Genomic DNA, 23,477 nt, shown 5'->3' with positions numbered 1-23,477 from the left:
GAGTCCCTCTCACCACAGCATGGCGCGTCTTCAGGTTGCGGATAGAGGAGACGGCCTCCAACTATGGAAGATAGCTGCAAATATATTCAATTAGAAGTCGCGGACAGTCGATAAATTATGGTCCTCCACCTTGGGAGTTGGGCGAAGGGTTATCACCGTAAAAAAGAGCTTGTTGAAAACCTCAACACAAGCCTCGGAATGAGACTGATTCTTTGGCGCAACCACAGCAAAGGAATAGGGTTATGACATTTGGTACTTGGAATGTCACTAGTCTTTAAAGAAGAGGAGGGGTAACATTAGTACTAGATATAGATATAGAATAGACTTCGTGGTAGTATAAGAGGTTAGGTTAGATGGGAATGGTATATCACAAATAGGAGATTACTTGTATTATGGGGAAGGAAACAATAATAACCAATTAGGAACACGATTCTTTGTTCATAAAAGAATAAAATCAGCAGTAAAAATATCGAATTATCAGTGCCAGGTTATCATATTCAGTACTTAAGGGTAGATGGTGTGATATCATAGTTATAATTGCTCACGCTCCTACAGAAGAGAAAGACGACCATATAAAGGATAGCTTCTATGAGGAATTGGAACTCATTTTTGATCAGTTATCTAGATATGACATGAAACTTTTATTTGAGAATTTCAATGCTAAAGTAGGACGGGAGGATATTTTTAAACCGACTATACATTGCAAAAGAGAGCCTACACGTAACTTGTAACGATAATGGAGTTACGTTAGTCAATTTTGCCACAGGAAAAAAATTAATTGTGAAAAATACGATATTTACGCATAAGATATATATATATATATATATATATATATATAGGCTACTTGGACTTCTTCAGCTGAGTTTACACACACCAAATAGACTACATCTTGTTAGTTAAACGAAGACATACTATTACAATAGACATTCGATCCTTCAGGGGAGCAGACTGTGATTCTGACCATAATTTGGCATTTGGAGAATTAAGAGAAAGACTGTGAGTAGCCAAGCGAATAGAGCAGTAGGTTAATATTAGGATATTCAATATTCAAAAATTAAAAAAATGAGGAAACTAACCACATTATCAGCTCTAAATTTCAAATAGGCTATCCACTTTAGGAAGTTCCAACGAAGTTGAGGAGGAATTAGATATTAATGGTATTAATAGCATGTGGGATGGTGTCTTTTTTTTTAGTTGGTTATTTAACGATGCTGTGTCAACTACGAGGTTATTTAGCATCGATGAGATTGGTGATAGCGAGATGGTATTTGGCGAGATGGGGCCGAGGATTCGCCATAGATTACCTGGCATTCACCTTACGATTGGGGAAAACCTCGGAAAAACCCAACCATGTAATCAGCCCAAGCGGGGATCGAACCCGCGCCCGAGCGCAACTTCAGACCAGCAGGCAAGCGCCTTAACCGACTGAGCCACGTAGGTGGCTGGGATGGTGTCAAAGATAATATCAAAATTACAGCTGAGCAGGGCATAGGCTATTATGAAACTAAGAAAAATAAGCCGTGGTTTGATGAAAATTGTTGCATGGTAGTAGAAAGACGAAAACAGGCAAAATTGAAATTCTTACAGCATCCAGTCTAGACGAATAGACATAATTATTTCAATTCGTATACAGTACTTAGGAACAAAAAGAGAGATTACCTGAAGGAAAAACTGATTGAGGTAGAAACAAATAGTAAGAGTAAAAACATTAGAGATTTATATAAAGGCATAAAAAAGGAATTAAAGAAAGGATATCAGGCAAGAGTAAACGTGATCAAGAATGAGATTGGTGACCTGCTTAGAATCTCTCATTTCATCCTGAACAGATGGAAAAACTATTTTGGGCAACTAATAAATGTACACAGATCAAATAGGAATGATCGGGGCAATATTCAAATACAAAACAATTTTGGGCAAATAATAAATGTGCATAGACCAAATAGAAATGATCGGGACGATATTCAAATACAAACTGCTAAGCCATTTATACCCGAACCCAAACTTTTTGAAGTCGAAATTATGACAGAAAAGCTGAAAATGTACAAGTCTCCAGGCATCAATCAAATTTCAGAAGATTTAATGCAAGAGAGTGAAAACGCATTATCTAGTCAAATTTATAAGCTTATACATGCTTTTTAAGAAAAGAAAATTTTACCAGAAAAATGGAAGGAGTTCATAATTGTATCTATCTTTAAGAAGGGGGAAAAGACTAACTGTAGTAACTTTCAAGGAATATCACTTTTATTGAGGTCATATAAAATTTTGTCCAATATTATTTTGAGAAGATGAAATTATTAGGGATTATCAGTGTGGTTTCAGTTGTAATAGATCAAGTATTGGTCAAACTTTTTGTATTCGACAGATATTGGAGAAAAATGGAACTATAAGGACACGGTATATTAGTTATTCGTAGATATCAAAAAGGTTTATCACTCGGTTAAGAGAGAAGTTTTATATAATATTCTTACTGAATTTGGTATTCCCAAGAAACTAATTCGATTAATTAAAATGAGTCTCAGTGAAACAAACAGCAGAGTCCATATAGGCCAAATTCTGTCTGATACTTCTCCAATTCACTGCTGGCTGTAGCAAGGAGATGCACTATCACCTCTACTTTTTAATTTCATTCTAAAATATGTCATTAGGAAACTCCAGGAAAACAGAGAGGACTTGAAATTGAACGGGCTACATCAGTTGCTTGTTCATGCGGATGATGTAATATGTTAGGAGAAAATTCACAAACGATTAGAGAAAACACGGAAATTTTGCTTGAAGCAATTAAGGAGATAGGTTTGGAAATAAACTTCAGAACATAATACGAAATGGAAATATAAAAATTGGAAATTTATACCTTGAAAAGGTGGAAAAATTCAAGTACATAGAAGCAAGAGTAACAAATGTAAATGACACTCGGGAGGAAATTAAATGCAGAATAAATATGGAAAATGTCTGTTATTACTCGGTTGAGAAGCTTTTATCATCCAGTCTACTCTCGAAAAACTGAAAGTTAGTATTTATAAAACAGTTGCATTACCGGTTATTCTGTATGGTTGTGAAACTTGGACTCTCACTTTGAGAGAGGAACAGATGTTAAGGGTTTTTGAGAATAAGGTGCTTAGCAAAATATATGGAACTAAGGGGATGAAGGTACATGAGAACGGAGAAAGTTATACAACACAGGACTGCACGCATTCTACTGTTCACTTAACACAATAAGGAACATTAAATCCAGACGTTTAAGATGGGAAGGGCATGTAGCACGTATGGGTGAATCTAGAAATGCATATAGAGTGTTAGTTGGAAGACCTGAGTGGAAAAGATCTTCGGGGAGGCGAAGGTGTAGATGGGAGAATAATATTAAAATAGATTTGAGGGAGATGGGATATGATGATAGAGACTGGATTAATGTTGCTCAGGATAGGGACCGATGTAAGCTTATGTGAGGGTGGCAAAGAACTCCTGGATTCCGTAGAAGTCATTTGTAAGTACAGTAGAACTTGGTTATAGTGACCTCGTTTTGTGCGACACCTCCCCTATAACGTCAAATATTCTGTGGTCCCAACTAATTCCCCTTAAGATATATGCTTTTCTACCTTGCTTAATACGACAAACGTATATGCGTCTACCTCATATATAACGTCATTTCCAACCTCAGTTTGGAATACGATTTTCTAAGAACCAAAGTATTTTAAGAAATATTGTATTGAAATCTGCAACCTGGCAAATTCTGTCATAGACTTCTGGAATGCAGGCAGATTCCCCACCCCATTATAACCCGCCCGAATTCATGCGATATTAACGGTACCTGCATGCAGTCAGTTTCGACAGGAAGTTTTCACTAACTGCACGCATTTTAACGCAGTATGGTCACTAAAAGACGAGAGTGGAGCTTTAAAAAACCATTAGAATTTCGAACATGTTCTATGAAGCTAGGGGAGGGAGCAGTTAAATTGCAACTGAAATAATGAACATAAAACGTAATTTAGAAAGTGTGTATTGGGCAAGTAGGAGACAACAGTAAAATAACTGATTACCGGTATTTCGCCCGTAAGTAAAGAAGTTTGGTGAGTACTGAACAGACTGTTTTAATGCAGAATACTGTATTTATAGTTATACGTGTATAACACACACGTATAGGATTAAAAGTGAACGCAAAAATCTAAAATAAGCCTAATTAAGTTTGTTATTTTTCATTTTCTACCTCACTACACTGATAATATGAATCTCTGTTACTACGGCACTCGTTTATAACAACGTAATTTTTAAGGTCTCTTGGATGTCGTTATAGCCAAGTTCTACTGTAATTAATAATAGTAATATTACACTGCACGTAATATGGACAATCTATAGCCTATTGCTTCAATGTAGGAGTTGAGCTCCATGAGCTCCATATTCTTCGTAGTGAATGCCTGGAATGAAATGGAATGGATTTACGGGAGTGCGGCACTACGACCCAGCACTGCGACACTTCAAGATCTATTGCGCTAACTCTCAAGCTAGGCGCATTCCCAAACCCACTACACTAAGGTTCGCTGCGTACGCAGATTTCGTGCAAGCAATCCCCCCCTCGTCCCTAGGCCAGCCCCCTCCGTGCATCGTCAGCCGGAGTTCGGGGAATGCTATGGAATGATGACGGAATGGAGAAATGTAGACAAAATGACATTGATGCCTACTATGGGAAAACCGAGAAGAAACCCAACTGCGACCTCCTCCGTCAAAAGTGACACTGTGAATTCTTCAGTGAATAATTCCAGGCAGGACCGGGACTCGAACCCGGACAGCCTGCGTGACAGGCTGAATGTCTGAGCACTCAGCCAGCGCAAGGATTGTCTTAGATATTACTATTGCAGAAGAGTTTGTGCTATCTGCACAACACGATAGCACGACAGTAAAATGGATATTTTATGTCCGAAATGTATAATACCGATAGTCGATAGATAGACATAGACCTACTGTGCGCCTGCAGTTTCGAACTGTGATAGCTCTGGCCTTCAGTTAAAATTGCGACAGACATGCACAGGTGATCAACAATTTCAGAACTGCAACTGAATGAAAGTGACGCGAAACAGTGTGTGGATATTTGCAGATCCGCAGATTCAGCCAGCATTTTGTACCTTTCAGCGGAATGAAAATTTGGACGTGGAAGTACTTTTCCCTCACTAAGTACGAGTGGCTGACTTAAAAATTGATTGTCACGACAAAATGCAACACCATCTCTCTTGTTCTCTTTGCATTCTCCTTGTACTCTCTGTATTTCCTTTGTTATCCTTGTATTTCCCATCTTTTCCTTGTCGTCCCCTTGTCCTTTTATTCCCATGTTCTCCTTGCATTACTCTTTTTGTCGTATGTTCCCTTTTCATTCGCTGTATTCCTCCTCATTGTCCTTGTATCCACCTAGTTGTCCTTGTATTCCCCTTGTCTTTCTTGTCTATCCCTTGTTCTCCTTACGTTCTCCGTTTTCTTTTATTCCTCTTGTTCTCCTTATCTTCATATTTTTCCTTGTCTTCCCTTTGTCCTCCTTCTCTTCCCCTTGTTTCCCCTTGTTTGTCATGTATTTCCCTTGTTCCCTCTTTATTACACCTGTATTCCACATGTCCTTTTATTTCACTTCCCCTTTTTCTCCTTCACTTCCTCTTATTCTCTTTCACTTCCGCTTCTGTTTCTTACATTCCCCTTGTTATCCTTGTGTTTCTCTTGTCCTTGTACGTGTAATCTCCTTTATCTACTTAATTCATTTCTCGCATAACCCACACAGTTCTATGTAAATATATACAGCATAGTAACTGTATATCCTGTTGCAAGATGATCGCACCTACACATAGTTCTAGGTAAGATATGCACCATTGTAAAACTATTGGCTTATAAATAATTGGTTAAATGGCTATCTTACTCGTGTTAATTATGTAAGCATGTGTGGCTTACAGCTGTTTCGGTGTTACTTGACACCATCCTCAGAGCCTACTCAGAGCCTACATGGATTATTGGCTTATCTTATCGATTTTATTTTTGTTTTGCTATTATTGCGACAATGAGTTCTACTATGAGTTCTGGGTCTGTTCGAACATACTGAAAGCCCACAACTGTCATCTCTGACTTATGGCTCCCATACACTTACAATCCGCCTGCAGTTCAGGGACTGTCAGTTCAGAACGGCAGATCAAAACTGAAGCAGGACACATATTATTCAGTCCGTATTGACAGTTGTGAACTGACAGTCTGATCGAACAGTCGCAAGACTGCAGTTCGACTGTCTGTTCACCACACACACACACACACACACACACACACACACACACACACACACACACACACACACACACACACACACAGTCTTCTAGCAATCAGATATCTAGGTGAAAAGTTTGAGTTCAATTCCATTGTGAAAATGGTGCCTACCGTCACAAAAACCAGCATGAAGATTGCATTGTTTCTAATGTCGCTGCTCATAACGTCAAAAGTAATTCGAAAACGGCTATGGACAAAAGAGTGGTTGTTAAATCGTGAAAATTTATCACACATGAAGCATCTGGAATGTCTGCAAAATACTGGAAGTGAAGATTTGAAAACATATTTAACATTGGATGAATAATGTTTCGGAATATTATTGAAAATGATCAAATTTTATATTCGGAGAAAAAAAATTAATACAATAATGAGACGTGCAATCAGTGCGCGCGAAAGATTAGTAGTGATGTTAAGATATTTATCAACTGGACGTTCATTTGAAGATATAAAATTTTCTGCATTCATCCTTCCACAAGCACTTGGAAAAATCATTCCAGAAACATGTCATTATTTTAAAATAAGTATTTCATTAATTGACAGAATAAGATGTAAAAATATGAAAAAGAAAAATATAGTTATTACAATACATGAAACTTTATATTTTTTTCCTAAAGAATAATTTGTAATTGATTTTATTAAAATAAGAAGCATTAGCAAATTGAATTTTGGGACTTTAGCTGTTACCTTGTTACTGAGCCTTGAACCGAAGTTGCTACACTCTTTAAAAGCTACAATTGTGGTACATTTAGTTTCTGCCAAGCTTATTTTATCTGGTCTTTCAGTTTTGCATTTATGTTAATACTAAATTAAGTATATTTCGGCTTTTATGTACGAAATTCAAGAAGACATTGCTATAAATTTCATGGAATCGTTTTGAAATGTTTGCTTCTTAGAAACGGAACACATGTGACCAAAATTGATAATGACTTTACCTATCATTCGAAATATTAATATCGGTGCCCACAGGGGACTATCCTTACTCTTATTTTGTTTTTAATATGTATTAATGATATACTGTCAATTAATTTAGAAAAATTAAATGGTGAGTTATTTTCGTATTCGGACGACACTGTTCTTTTCGCAGGCAGAACATGGGGTGATATCTACCTTAATTGAAATAATGGCATCACTTTGATTAAAATTTGATTTGATTCCAATCTACTTGTCTCAAATCATACTAAAACCACGGTTGTGTTATTTTCGTTAACATCTGTTGGTATGAAATCTCCTGATCGTCTCTGGTATTTAAAAATGCATACATCAAATTCTACTTTTAACATTTGTAACTGTCCTATTCTAAATGAGTCTCCTCAAGTTAAGTATCTCGTAATAATACTTGACCAATACTTACGTTGGGATAAATTAATATGTTCCTTCTCTTTGCATTAGATTAAGAAAAATTATTCACTATTTTTTTATCCTACGAAATTACTTGACTATACATACTTTACGATTGATTTGAGCCTATAATTATCCATATCATTCTTTTAGCCAGATTTATAAATTGGAAGAATAACAGCATGTTTTAATTTTGAAGGAAATGTGCCATGTATAAAACACAAATAGAAAATATGGACTAACGGTTTCGCTATGTAATAAATGAGGTACTTTAACGTTTCATAACGACTGGGGGGATCATCGTGCTAACCACACGATACCTCCGTTCTGGTCGGTCTTGGCCCTTCATGGGCTTTAGCGCCACGGATTTACTTTTTTACTTTTTACTTTAACGTTTTGAACAATAAGCAGTCTGAACCAGGAGAAGTATTGTTCTTCAAAGTTTTAGTAATTTTTATTAACTCTGTTTCAGTAACAGGAAACAAAATCATAGACGAAGGTGGGTCTAGAATAATGTTCTCAAAATGATTTTCGTTAGTATGATTGTTCCATTATCATTGGTATTACTGAAAGTGTTGACTTTGTTATTATAACTAATACTGTGATTGTTATTATTATAAATTTTATTGTTATTATTATTGTTATTATTATTATTATTATTATTATTAATACTAGTAATGTTGCTTGAGGTTATTTGTAATAATAGAAGTAATGTTATGTGCAATATTTGAAAAATAGCCATTGAATTCTGAAACAATTTCATGTTTTTATGCAGAATTTTACCGTGTGAAGACAATATTTCATTGATGTAAAAAGGTTTTCTATTTGTGTTCGTATTTGTTTCTTCTTTTGTTACTTGCCAGAATTTTAGAGTCGTTTTATCTCTCAGAATGTTATTTAACTTTCATGTTTTTTCATGACCTTAGGGAACACGTTTCGATGTTTTTAAAGGTTTTTTAATTCAGTATTAAATGGTTCCTTTTTTAATTTCCTGGCGATTTCATCTCTCATACGAATCGATGTTATAATGCCAATCGTAATCCACGGTTTGATTTTTTTTTTTTTCAATTTGCTTGAAAGCTCCCGTGTTATAACTGTTGTAGACATTAGGCTGCGGGCACATTGGAGGCACGCTTGGGCAACTGAATGGAAGCGCCAGCGTGCCCAAAGGTACCTGAAGAAGCTTGCGCTAACGTGTGGTCATACTGGGTGTAAGTAGCCACTTCCAGTCTAGGATGGACTTTATTTTTCAAATTTCGATTTTTTTATGGGACGCCCCCTCAATTTATTCATTTACATGCAGAAACAAATAGTATAAAATAAGAACTCATTCCCACAAAAGTAAGAGGGGCCGCATCCACTTTGAAGATAGCGGCAGGATAATTTCCGGAGTAAGGGTGGTCCTAGCGGCAGTTTATTATTCCACCAATAGTGCACTATTTACTACACTTTAATACATATATTTGGATAAAAAACCTTTCAATTAAAATTTGAAAGCATTCAAAATGTATATGAATTAAAATTTTGCGCATAAGTGTTTGCTTGCAGAGACAAGAAAGTAAGTAGCGTTCTTTTCTTCTACATCGAGCTAAATACCTCAATTGCCGTGTTTCAAGTGACAGTGAAAATGGAAACAAGAGAACGTGACAAACTCTGTCTTATAGGTCGTGATAAAAATCAAATTGTGCAATTACAATTTTAAAGATGTTTTCTTTATAACATGCGAAAATTGAACCTTGATGTGAGATCTTGTGCACACCTTGTGGTAAAAGAAGTTACTTTTTTTTTTTTGGAAACACTATGAATTCCAATGGGAAAATTCCAACGAAGTTAGGAAAAGATGGATTCGTTATGTAATGAGTACAGAGGGCTGCAGGGATGTTCGAAACGGAGAACTCAGACCTAAAAAGGAAATATCGGGTATTTATAGAAAAATTAGAGGAATTTTTCAACGTCGCACATGAATATGCTCTGTCAGGTGATTAAAATTGAAGAACATAAGCAGTTTCTCTTGAATCAAATCAAAAAAAGGCCGACCAGGTTCAATGAGCGGAACCGATCAAATCATTCTCGAAAAGGAAAGGAAAAGAGCATTCCACAACGAAGTAGTGAAGTCCAAGCGAGCTTGTTGGCGGAGTGAAAAATCTAAACAAGGTAGTTTAACAAACCTACATAGTTATTTGTACAATAATTATTTTAAATTAAATTATTAAATTGTTTAACATATTTAGGAGATTGTCTTTAATATGAATTTTCAATAATAATAATAATAATAATAATAATAATAATAATATTAATATTAATAATAATAATAATAATAAATTAATCATAATCATTGATTTTCTAAGGTAGCTGTGTTATTGCTAATTTTATTTTACTGAACTTACTTTCTTTAAGAATACAACGAAAGTAAATTAATTGCTTGTACTTTTAAATACAATAATATGTATATAATATTTTTTTATTTTTAGGAAGACAAAATTTCTTTAGGATCATCTTCAATCAATTAGACGTTCTTCCAGGACCACCTAGTGTGTCCGAGTTCAATTTAGAGCATCCTTCTAATGAAATCAGTGTAGTAGAAACGGAAAAAGAACTTTGTAATAATCTATGACAATTGTTCTCAAACTTAATACCGGACCCCCTTTCCACAGATCAGTATTTTCGCCTTCAAAGTTGTCAATGGAATGAAGGGTAGGTTACATTTTAGGACTATATTAAGTGAATATGAGTAGTGACATTTCTGTTATATTTTGCAAACGGTAGGCCTATATTGGAATTCAACAAAACGAAAATAATATAATACTGTTCTGGAAACAGTAGATGGTCTTCATTAATATGTAACAGCAAAGTTGATATTAAAAGACACCAAAACAAAACCAGAGTCTACTTCTGAATCCTTGTGAATGAAGAAAATAGGTCTCCCTGACCAAAATATTCGCGCACCCTCAGTCAGCTTCGGGGACCCGACTCTGAGAATCACTGATCTATGGTATTGAGAACCTGAAACAATACCATTCGCTTTCTCTGAAACTAGCATTCCAACAGATTAAAAAACTGATGGTAGAAGCACAGAATACTACTGAAAGTCTGAACGAATCTTCTAAAAAGGTAGTCTTCCATCCAAAGACATAAACATACTGCTTGACAGAAGGCTTGAAACGTTTGTATCTAATAAGATGAAATTTTTCGAAAGATTTTCAATTTCAACAGCATTCACTGAAAATAATCCTACATGGGAAATCAATGACAGTTTCGAGGAAAGTTTGGAAAAAGTAAAGAGACTGAAAGTAGTTAATGATGCTGCAGAACATGGAGTTAAACTGATGCAAGAATGCAGTCGAATATTGACAGAAAACGAAAAGGACAAGCAGTTAATTCTACAGATAGTTTCCACAATCAATATCGAGATGTCAAGAAATCGACTTTATAAACAACTAAGAAATAAAACAAAATTAACTCGCTCTACTTCCATCACTCTATAATAAATGAAAGGCAAATTCTTTCCGTTTCTAATTTCTACTCCATTTTCTTTCTGTTATTTTGTGTATGTGCGTATATTTTCCGGCTCCCGACATCGAAGCTGGGCAAACTGATTGAGAAAGTATGAATGAAAATAAAAATAATAAGAAAATGAACTCATTGAAATATGAAGTGATGAAAAGGAATAAAAAAGTAAAATATTTTAGGGTGATTGAGGCACACCTTGCTGTTGTCTCATTAACGCAATAGTTTATGGGTATTACTTTCTCATTAAAATGAACAAATTTAGAGGGCGTCCCGATAAGTTTTTATAATAGTCTTTTGCCCGTATATGCAAGCCCCACCCAGCTTGAAGTAGTTTGCGCTGGATGTGTGGTGCCACTGGCTGCAATAAAGTGGTGTGTTGAAGTTTTTAACGGTAGGTGCAGAAAAGTTAAGGAAAGAATTGGTGGACGAATGTTTTGACGTCAGAAAAGAATATGGATTTTATAAACACATTTTCCCAGAATTGGTGGACGAATGTTTTAACGTCAGAAAAGAAGATGAAGATTATAAACACATTTTCCCGATCTTCTTAAGCCAGCAGAATTATTATTTAATTATTTTAGAATAATACCAGAAATATTTTATTGTATACTTGAGAAAATCACCAAAAATATCACAGCACTCAAACTTCCGAATTTGTGTATCTTCAGAAGGCAGTATTATGGTCACTTTGAGGTGAAGTTTTATTTAATTCAATTGGATATATAAATTGAAATTAGTTCTTATGTAGATTCGTAATTAGAAAAAAACTGTCTAAGTCCCTTTTCCAATCTACAAACAAATCACGTCACACAGGCAAGTGAGCAAGCGTGCTAAAAGAAAACAAATTTATTTTATCGGCGATGACGGGTGAACAAGCGTGTACAAGCTTGCGCTTGTAACTTGCATCCAGTGTGAACAACTTCGCCACGCCACCAGTAGTTTCAAACGGACATTCACGAATTTTGTTTCTTCGGGCACGCTTGGGCACGCAGGCGCTTCCAATTTACTTGCCCAAGCGTGTCTCCAATGTGACCGCAGCCTTATCAGTAAATTATTCAGCATTTGGTACAAGAAATCAAGGGAAATTTTTCAAGTCGTCGTAATTCATAATAGCATATCATGTTTCTTTCTTTATATATGAAGTTAAATTATCATAGTTAATTATAAAGTCGTTCGAAAAAAAATTTTTGTTCAACATATAATTCATTACTACTTTTTAAAAATGAAAAGAGCGAGAAAGTTGTATAATTATCTGTTATCAAGCTTTCATAGCCACTTGGTAAGATTTCCAGGGAATTATTGGAATTTTTATATAATATATAATCCAGGCAAGACTGTAGTCTACGGTCTAGTAGTGGCATGTAGAAGCCTGTTGTAACCGAGTCAATGCATAACATTCAAATACTTATTGTGCCTTAGGCCCATCAAATGTAGCCACTAGCAATTCATTTGTTATAAATTTACTTGGATTTTCGTTTGTAACGTGGAACGTTTCAGTAGGCACCTACCTGTTGGGGAAAAATTTCCGTTGCCGTATCTGTAATAGTCTACGTGCATCTTGTTCCTTAGCGAAGGCGCACCGATGCAGACAGCAACATATCGTCATTAAAAATTAATGAAGTTTGAATATCATCGTATATTAATTACTAGGCTTGTAGTGTTGGGGACCGATTACACAAGTTGACTGCAGCAAGGTACATAGGCCGAGGACATGAGCTAGTACGAGGACATTGACTTGGTTCTGCGATCGATTTTGCGAATAACAAGGTGCATATAAACAAATCTGAACAGCTCTAAAAGTTAATATACGCTACATAGCATTACAAAGATATGTTTTTACGTACCATTCGTTATGTGCAGTAGAATTATCGTAGAATTATTCGTGGGTTTGAATTTCCTTTCTTTTCTTGTGCTACAATGTTTCTGTATAATTTCATTTGCCACCTCATACGTTTGCATTACATAATTTACGTGTAATGTTCCCGTCATTCACTTCAAAACACTCACCAAATTCCGCTGCAAAAATATGCGCCTGAGAACCTTTAATCTTTGGCATTTTTTATTCAGCAGGTACATTGTTTACGCATGCTACGGTATTGACTGGCGAACGGAGTATTCAGCAGGTACACCGTTTATGCATGCTAGAGTACTGAATGGTGAACGGATAGTCAACTTAAAACCACCGTAACGCATCCTATCGGTTCCCAACATTACAAGCCTATTTATTACATTCAAGATATTGCCAGTGCTTTCAGAAGGAAATGTATTTATTTTGTTGCGCTGGTTATGATATTCACCAAAATTTCAAGTTCTGTGTTTTATGATTATGCTAAGATGATTCTCATCAAGAGGTGACGTACAAATATTTGAAATTATACAACCATCAACCACTTAATTTTAAACATTCCACGCAATTTTATGAGTTCTACGAATCCCCTGTCATCATTTTATATCGTTGCATAAAATATGTACTCCGATAGCGTGTAACTTGAAATAGCAATCTTATGTCTATGTCCGCCGAGGTGGAACGTGCTAACAAGTGCAAAATGGGATCCATTGTTAAAAAAGGGATTTCACACGACTTTGTATCTGACGAATTTATTCAAAGTAAAATTACATTTCCGTCATAAAACACGAAAATGTCAATTTTTGAACACCCCTCACACTCTGGCACGAAGTTTATCAGCTCGTCCTTCCTTTCCTATTTCTTCCATAAACTGCTGTTAATATGTATTGCTCACGAGTTACTTTATCTGAAAAACGTGCTTACGAGGTGTTGAATTCTCTTTAATGTATAGTCAACGATATAACTCCATTACTCTGTTCGACGTTCTTTGTTGCAAATAATACAAAATGATCAATTATTCGAACTTGAAATCTATTCTTTAATTTACATGAAAAGGTAAAAGTTAAAGCCATAGTTCCCAAGCATATTTTATTCCATATAGTTAATGTTTGAATAATATTACAGGTTACAAAATTATTCTTTTGGAAGAAAAATTCTTCTGGCCTTCTAAAGGGAAACGTCTCAAAATTTAAAGTTTTGAGAAAACTGCATTTTAAAGTTTCATGTTACTGTGAACAATCAAAGAGTCATTGAAATTACTCCTAATTATGTTAATGGTGTGTTATGTACAGGGCGAATCGCGTGTAATGGAATTAATTTTATGGGGCTATTCTTAGAGGTATTTCAAACGAAAATTTCGCTCCTTTTCGCTTCCTATGGCTTACAGTGGCAGTGAATAATTTCGATCAGTAAAAATGTATAGTGTCAGTGAAATGTGTTCTATATTGTCAGTGAAATGTATTAGCCTATATAGTGTGAGTGAAATGTGTTAGCCTATATAGTGTGAGTGAAATATGTTCTAAAGTGTTAGTGAAATGTGTCATAGTGCCAGTGCAGTGAGTGAGATGAGAGTGAAGTGAAAATAGTGAGAGTATCAATGTTATAAGTTGTCATGAAAAATTAAGTTTACTTATTAAATAGATTATTTTAACTATTTTATTATCAATTGTCTACTATTATGAATTGTAATTATTGTGTGTAATTATAATTAAGTTAACACTGCCACCGGATGTTTGTCCTCTTGCAGTGTAAATAAATGCATACATTCTTTTCCGAGATAAAAATGTTTTTTTATGAAACATTTCAGTGCGTATTTTGCTAAAGCCATTGATTTAATTCCCAATATGCTCAGTCAGTTTAAGAGAGCAGTGTATTATGATAATAAATTATTGAAATAACTTTAGTTTTGTCCTTTAAATGTAAAATTGTAAAATTCCTCTGCAGAACGAAAAGTTACATTTGTTGGGATCAAATTTCTGCATATTTAAAGGACAGAACTAAAATTCTTTCAATCATTTATTATCATAATCCACTGCTCTCTTAAACTGACTAAGCATATTGGAAATTAAATCAGTGGCTTCCCAAAACACACTATGAAATACTTCACATAAAACAGTTTTTATCTCCAAAAGGATGCAAGAACGAGCAAAATTGTATTATATATTTTTTGTTTGTAATATCTCAAAGAATAACTCCCTCAAATTAATGACATTACTTACGGTTCATCCTGTATACTATAAGTTTCAAATTAGAGTGACGTTAATTGAATTTTTCACAGCAACATGAAACTTTAAAACGCAGCATTCTCAAAAGTATAAATTTCCAGTTGTTTCCCTTTTGAACTGGCCCGTCGAACTATAGAATATAAAATGTTGCAAAAAAATTGCAAGTTACAGATGTATAACCGAATTGACGCGTTCACGTATAGATGAAGAGCTGTGTAAGTACTGTCATTTTAAACATTAGTCCATTATTCTTTAAGTGGTTATTAGATATTAATTAGTTTTATTTATTGCAACATCATTTTCATCTTACACTTTACATGTCAAATGTGCAAATAAAGATGTGTCACGGAGATGACATAGACTTACCGATAATTTATCATTTATCATTTTATTATATTTAAGCGTTTGGAAACAAATCAGTAGTTTCTTTATCATGTTGTTAATGACTGGCCTCATTAGCCTACTGCTCATAGTTTTTTCTCTTAAACTACTATCACATACTCTACAATGATAATACCGGAAAGTTCACGGTAAAAGTGGCGAATGACTCCCCAGTGCTATCTAGCGGCAGGGATTGTAGGCAGCGAGGATGACGTGACGAATAGCGCGTTGAACTGTGATATGAGCTTTGTTCTTCAACAAACACTTGATTTTTATTTATTTTATTTTATTATGTTATTTTACGACGCTGAATCAACATCTCAGATTATTTAGCGTCTGAATGAGATGAAGATGATAATGACGGTGAAATGAGTCCGGGGTCCAGCACCGAAAGTTACCCAGCATTTGCTCGCATTGGGTTGAGGGAAAGCCCCGGAAAAAACCTCAACCAGGTAACTTGCCCCGATCGGGATTCGAACCCGTGCCACCTTGTTTCGCTGCCAGACATGCTGACCGTTACTCCACAGGTGTGGACACAAACACATGATGTCCTAAGGATTATTCTCATTATAGTTGTAGCCTATACAATGTCAGTTAAATGTGGAAATGTTTGTTCTATGTTTTGTAAAAACTATGCCTAGCAAAATATACTAGATCTTTCTTCAGATTTCCAAAAGATAGAGATTGGGAGTAGTCATGTAAACACCAGTAGAATATTACTTTTCTGTTACAAGATGATGATGATTATTATTATTATTATTACTATTATTATTATTATTATTATTATTACTGCTTCTACTACCGGTACTACAGTTATTTGCTTTTGTCTTTTAGTTGTGCCATGCTCATATAGGTAAATAAAAGACAGAAGTTAGTTAATGAGGTTTAATAGGACGCGTCAGCTACCATCGCTATTTGCGTCCTTATCTAAACTTCTTAAAAAAACAAAACACAAACAATATCATCAGCAAAATACGAGCACTAACTAAAACACTGTCAACAGTTCTAGAAGAAACGTTTAAAATTAGAGGGATAGAATATAGCCTATTATGTGCAAAAATCACAAAATATATTCAGATCACTTTTGATTATCGGATTTCAATAACCATTAGGGATAAGTAAAAATAGAGTGTAATAAATTGGAAAAGTATACCGAAGTTTCAAATCAGCCGTAGGACTGTTAATTTTTAATACTCTGTTTTTAATAACAGACTGAAGATAATAGTTATTCCTTCACTAAATTTAACAGATCTTTCTTCCGAAAATATGAGTCAAAATCAAAGCACCATAAAATAATCGCGAAGGTCCCAAATAAACATATTAGATCTTGCATCGAGGAAGCTGCGGGTTTTCTGATATTAGACAGAAACGACAGACCATACTCCTCCATCGTGTAATTAGATAGTGCATTAGCAATGAAATACAGTATTCTCTATGTTAACTGAAACTGTTTCTAAACTGCATAAATGTACTTTACATTGTTCATATAAAACATAATTTCTTTATATATAGTTTCTCCGTATACAAAATTGAAAGTCTTTACTTTTTTATCCAAATAGTGTGTCTTCGGATACGTAACATAAAAATGTGAATTGTTGATTTTGTGAAGAAAGTGGACTCATGTTTTTTCATAATAAGTGATTCAGGTAATTATTCGGACAAATAATATGTCTAGTCCTATATTTTAAAGGCATTATTAATATTTCACTAAATTAAGATCATTTTTTTACGATGCAAGAAATCCTAAAAGACAAAAACTGGCTCAAGCGGAAATGACAGCTCTAAACACAGCAAGTCTAAATGCCGATTTAATTAAAATTGTTCAAAGTGATGGATTAATTAGTCACAAGTGTGCTTAAAAAGAAGGAAATGGGGAAACGATATTCCAGTTGCGATAAAAGTTTTGCCGCAACATTCCATTAATGTTCACCTCAAGACGAAAGATTTCTAAGAAGAAAATTATGTTTACCAACAGTTACAGTAGATCTCTCAAAAATTGACTTCATGAATTTGGTATAGGCCCGGTATAAATCGCACCATTCTACAATTAATTATTAAAAATAAAATCCGATATTGTACCATTGAATGAAAAGGTTATAACTATTATTGTTGACGATAAAATGTCTTTAAAAGAAAATATAACTTACTTACAATGCTAAAACAGATACTTTGAGGGATTCATTGAATTAGTTATAGATAGGCATAATCAACAAACTTCAACTGATGTAAAAATTTCAGAAGTGTCATTTGGAAACCAAGCACTGGTTTTCGTTATTCGAGGAATGTGCAAAATGTTAAAGCAAACTACGCATAAGTTATTTTCTATCAAAAGATGCAATGCCAGCGGAAATTTTAAAATCGCATCTGCTTGATGTAAAAGATAAAATACAAGATACAGACTTCATCCCTAAAGCAGCAACTGTGCCAGTATATTGACTGACAAATATTTCAGTGTGCAAATAAATTGTTACATCAAAAATAAAATGGTTAACCATTAGCTAAGAAACGAAATGCGCAATGTATGAAAGTTACTAAATTCATGCACAACTAAATCATAATTACATATGAAAATACGAGAATTGTTTCATTTCATTTCTATTCCAATAACTTTGTAACTTCTTATTAATTTAAAACGTTGTGAACCTTGTGACTATAAATAAAACTATTGATTTGTATTTTTATTGACATCAAATGAACACCTCTCCATTTTTCCTCATGTAACCTAGCACCCCGCAAGAAGTGTATAAACAATCCAAGCCGCTAGATAGCAGCACAAGTAACTTTTCGCCGCCGCTTGCAATGCTAAACAGGCAAGCTTTCCAGTATTATTGTTATAGAGTATTTGCTACTATTGAAAAAACATACGTAAGAAGTAATTGAATATGCACTCAAATAAGAAGGCGAACATAGTTCCTTTTTGATTGCACAAGAAAGAAATTATTTATAATCCAAAAGTAAGAAACTACTTTGACTTCAATAACATGTGGTAGGCTATGGCTTAAAGAGAGGTACAGTATGCAATTGATTTGTACAAAGTGACATAAAGTAGAATAACTCTTCTCGGGTTCTCAGCCAGGTGAGTTGGAGATTAGCTTCCAAGCTTTCGACGGCTAGCTCTGCCATCTTCTTCAGGAACGAAGAAGATGGCAGAGCTAGCCGTCGAAAGCTTGGAAGCTAATCTCCAACTCACCTGGCTGAGAACCCGAGAAGAGTTATTCTACATCAAACGCCGGGAAAGCCTCAAGTCATACATTGACATAAAGTAGCTAGGGTCAAGTAGGATTGATATGATACGCCAAATAAAGTTGAGCTAATCTGATACAAACTTTAAAATCTAAATTTAAAAATGTTTAAAACTGTGATTATGGAAGTACATTATATGCTCTTTAAGGAGCAATATTGATCAAAGTTTTAAGAAAATCATTATTAGATTCATACATGCATAAAGAAGGCAATTCTTTACGTTGAAAAGTTTTGACATGATGTTCGGTTACTTTAGTTATTGCTCTTGAATGAATAAGTGTGGAATAATTCTTTAATTTTCCTTTTACTCAGAATAATGTCAGCTTAATTTGTTTTAAAGCTCTGAATGTTGATCAGTCTAGCAGTAATTAGTGTGTGAAGGGGAAGGGCTATTATGATACACTTTTTAAGGATATTTTAATATATCTTTTAGGGCTATTATGATACTTTAGAAGGGCTATTATGATATTGCGTTTATTATGAAAGAAATTGACGAAGTTGATCAATTTTCTAACTAAAAATAATGCAGTACTCTCGACAGATATTTCATAATATCTCGGCTTTTGAGGGAAGTTTGAGTTGACATTTTGGGATCTACAGTGCTGTATAAGTTAAAAAAAATACATATATAAACTTATTTTTACATATTTACCTAACATTTTAGTTTAATATGCATCCTTCTTACTGCTAAAATTTAAGACAACGTTGGAAAAAACGTTCATAATTATTTTTAAAAAAAGTTACGAGTATTTTATCAATACACACTGTATAATAAGTTACTCAATCTATTTCCTTACACAAAAAATTGTTAGGAGACGCAGCAATTTTTTATCATTCGCAATAAGGTGTTAAATTTTCAGTAAAAGAGATCACTGCTAAAAACTTGCTAAAACTCAGTCAGTTTTAGGGGAGAGTCGGGTAGTATCGGACATCGGGTAATATCGGACAGTGCGTTTCTTTCATCTACCACCATATGGTAGTACCTGAATGACATGGTTACGTTTCTCTATGCGACATCACAGAAACGTAACCATGTCAATCAGGTATTATCATCGTGTGGTAGATGAAAGAAACTCACTGTCCAATATTACCCGATGTCCGATACTACCCGACTCTCCCCTAATGTGTTTTCAACCGAACTTTTACAAGCGATACATTAAGTATCTGTGTATCACAATAGCCTTACTTCGTTACCCTTTATAATATGATCAGATTTATAGCACTGTATCAGAATAGCCCTATAGGTATATCACAATAGCCCACACAGAAGGCTATTTTGATACACTGGTTTTGTTTTAATTTTATCCATTATTACAAATACCAAATAAATTTGACTGGAAAGCCTTCTTAAACGTCTGAAGCACATGGCTTAATTTTTTCAACTTTGTATATGCTTTGATAGAAAAATTACAGCATTATTTTTTGTATCATAATAGCCATACTTGACCGTACACCTATATTGTAATCTTATCTAATTTTACTTTTCTTTTTACTAACATTGGCGTTTAAAATTGATAACAATATCAAACTATATTACACCTTGCTTAAGTCGTTCACTCACTCGTAGCAAATGTGTTTACGAAAAGGAATGCCAATCCCTGAACAATGACAAGCTTGCAACTATACTTCCCTATTTGTTCTGATGTAGCCTGAGGAGTTTTGGGATTTGAATAATTGGAATTGAAAAAGTAGAAGTAAGTCTCTATATATCATAATAATTATACCCCTCTTCAAGCGACTTTGTTCACGAAGGGATCGGATTTTTAGCCAACCAGAATAACAGAAGCCATTCGCGCTTGAGGGATATTTCCTACTTGCATTGTTAAGATTCAGTCGCTGTTAGTGGTGGTAGCTTTAATACTAAATGCGCCACGAAGAAGTTGAGACGTAGAGATTAATTCGCGTGAAAAGCAATAATAATTAAATGGTAAGAATTTTTTCGTCGGTACTGCATTTAGCGTGTCATTTGTCAGTTTATTCCACGTAATAGAAAGCATCCCGAAAATATTTAAATTTTAATCAGAATAACTCGACATTTTTTATTATTATTTCAAATAAAGTCTGTTTAATTTTTACTGCCGCCTGAAGTCAAGAACTGCCGAACATTTAAATCTTTCAAATCCAAGTTAGAAAATTATCTTATGACGAGTCTCCAAACTAACTTACTCTTATGACAAGTGTTGTATTGCATGTTTCCACGTATTCACATTTTTTATATTCTAGTGATATCTGATTAATTTTATCTTTTTGTTTTCATATTTCCCGATAATGGCATACCTATAATGTGGTAATTTGAGCTATATATAATCATAATTTTCCTTACTGTGTGTAACTAAAAATATTGTTTTCATTGTATGCTTTGTACTTCACTATTTTATTACTATTATTATTATTATTATTATTATTATTATTAGGCCGTATTATTATTATCAATAATTGTCTTATATTTTTATACCTTGTATCTCTCATTTATTTTGACCTGCTGTCCACATTTTATTATGCATTTTCCTTTCTTTCCATATGTTATATATTATATCTGATTTCTACTTCCTTGTTGTTTAAATTATATTATTATTATCTTATTCAGTTTTGTGTGTAAAATTGTAGTGTACTTTGTAAATTTGTAGTTTTTTTTTTTTTGTAACGCAGTTTTACTCCTGGTTGAGTGTTAGAGAAGGCCGTATGGCCTTAACTCTCCTAGGTTAAATAAACCATTATTATTATTATTATTATTATTATTATTATTATTATTATTATTGTTATTATTATTATCATTATTATTATTATTATTATTACTTACTTACAAATGGCTTTCAAGGAACCCGAAGGTTCATTGCCGCCCTCACATAAGCCCGCCAGCGGTCCCTATCCTGTGCAAGATTAATCCAGTCTCTATCATCATACCCCACCTCCCTCAAATCCATTTTAATATTATCCTCCCATCTACGTCTCGGCCTCCCTAAAGGTCTTTTTCCCTCCGGTCTCCCAACTAACACTCTATATGCATTTCTGGATTCGCCCATACGTGCTACATGCCCTGTCCATCTCAAACGTCTGGATTTAATGTTCCTAATTATGTCAGGTGAAGAATACAATGCGTGCAGTTCTGTGTTGTGTAACTTTCTCCATTCTCCTGTAACTTCATCCCGCTTAGCCCCAAATATTTTCCTAAGCACCTTATTCTCAAACACCCTTAACCTATGTTCCCCTCTCAGAGTGAGAGTCCAAGTTTCACAACCATACAGAAGAACCGGTAATATAACTGTTTTATAAATTCTAACTTTCAGATTTCTGGACAGCAGACTGGATGATAAGAGCTTCTCAACCGAATAATAACACGCATTTCCCATATTTATTCTGCGTTTAATTTCCTCCCGAGTGTCATTTATATTTGTTACTGTTGCTCCAAGATATTTGAATTTTTCCACCTCTTCGAAGGATAAATCTGCAATTTTTATATTTCCATTTCGTACAATATTCTGGTCACGAGACATAATCATATACTTTGTCTTTTCGGGATTTACTTCCAAACCGATCGCTTTACTTGCTTCAAGTAAAATTTCCGTGTTTTCCCTAATCGTTTTTTGTATTTTATTATTATTATTATTATTATTATTATTATTAATTGTCTTATATTTTTATATTTTGTATGTCTCATTTATTTTGACCTGCTGTCCACATTTTATTATGCATTTTCCTTTCTTTCTATATGTTATATATTATGTCTGATTTCTACTTCATTGTTGTTTAAATTATATTATTATTATCTTATTCAGTTTTGTGTGTAAAATTGCAGTGTACTTTGTAAATTTGTAGTGATTTTTGTAACGCAGTTTTACACCTGGTTGAATGTTGGAGAAGGCCGTATGGCCTTAACTCTCCCAGGTTAAATAAAACATTATTATTATTATTATTATTATTATTATTATTATTATTATTATTATTATTATTATTATTACTATTATTATTAACTGTAATATATTTCATGCATATAATTCGTGGATAAATTAACTCGTAGGTAGACCTACTCTAAAAGAACAAGAACAATGCATTATATTAAAAGATACCTCTCTGTGCACACACGTACAGACGGGATCGACAGAAGATTTACCGGAAACAATATTTTCGCTGCTGTAATCATGTACTTCCGTGAAAAATCTAGAATTTTTTTGCAGAATCACATTACGTCCTTTCTAAATTTCGTATTAATGTGCAAATAAAGCATTCTTCACTAAATTCTCAACACGTGCCACAGCTTCAAAATGTATGAAAATTAGAAATGTCTCGAATTATTATTTCGTATGAAATTTAAATCAGTAAAAATTTACCTCGAGGGCGGAGAGACGGTTTTGCCTCTGAATGACCCCGCTGCCATCGCCATGTGTGCAGGCGACAGGTTACGCGCGTACTGAGGATGAAGTCGACCGATAGTAATTTTATTCCAAAATAGTTTGAAACTACTCCGTCACTTAACACTTGGCGATCCAATGGAAGATAGCGATTCTAGGCGCATATGTCACTGTCTGAAGTCACGTGATTACCACGGTCTCAATGCACTGGCTTACATTTGCTTTCGTACCTATTTTAATTTAGTTATGTATTAAATAACATTACACTAATCTTTACACGCTTTAATTTATTGAGCATCT

At 34.3% G+C, this 23,477-nt stretch overlaps 1 protein-coding gene across 1 annotated transcript in view; it reads right to left on the bottom strand.

The window, feature by feature from the left end:
* Window positions 1–23,260, bottom strand: part of LOC138707855 (uncharacterized) — a 153,200-nt gene extending 129,940 nt beyond the window's left edge. The window contains exon 1 of the mRNA XM_069837840.1: window positions 23,157–23,260. Within this exon, the coding sequence (XP_069693941.1) occupies window positions 23,157–23,209 (53 nt within the window). The 5' untranslated portion in view covers window positions 23,210–23,260. The remainder of the gene's footprint in view (window positions 1–23,156) is intronic.
* Window positions 23,261–23,477: the final 217 nt, after the last annotated feature.

The sequence above is a fragment of the Periplaneta americana genome, chromosome 10 (genome assembly GCF_040183065.1).
Source record: "Periplaneta americana isolate PAMFEO1 chromosome 10, P.americana_PAMFEO1_priV1, whole genome shotgun sequence".
In the NCBI taxonomy this organism is placed as follows: Eukaryota; Metazoa; Arthropoda; class Insecta; order Blattodea; family Blattidae; genus Periplaneta; species Periplaneta americana.
The sequence above is the reverse complement of the archived record's forward strand: the minus strand, read 5'-3'. Positions and strand labels throughout refer to the sequence as shown.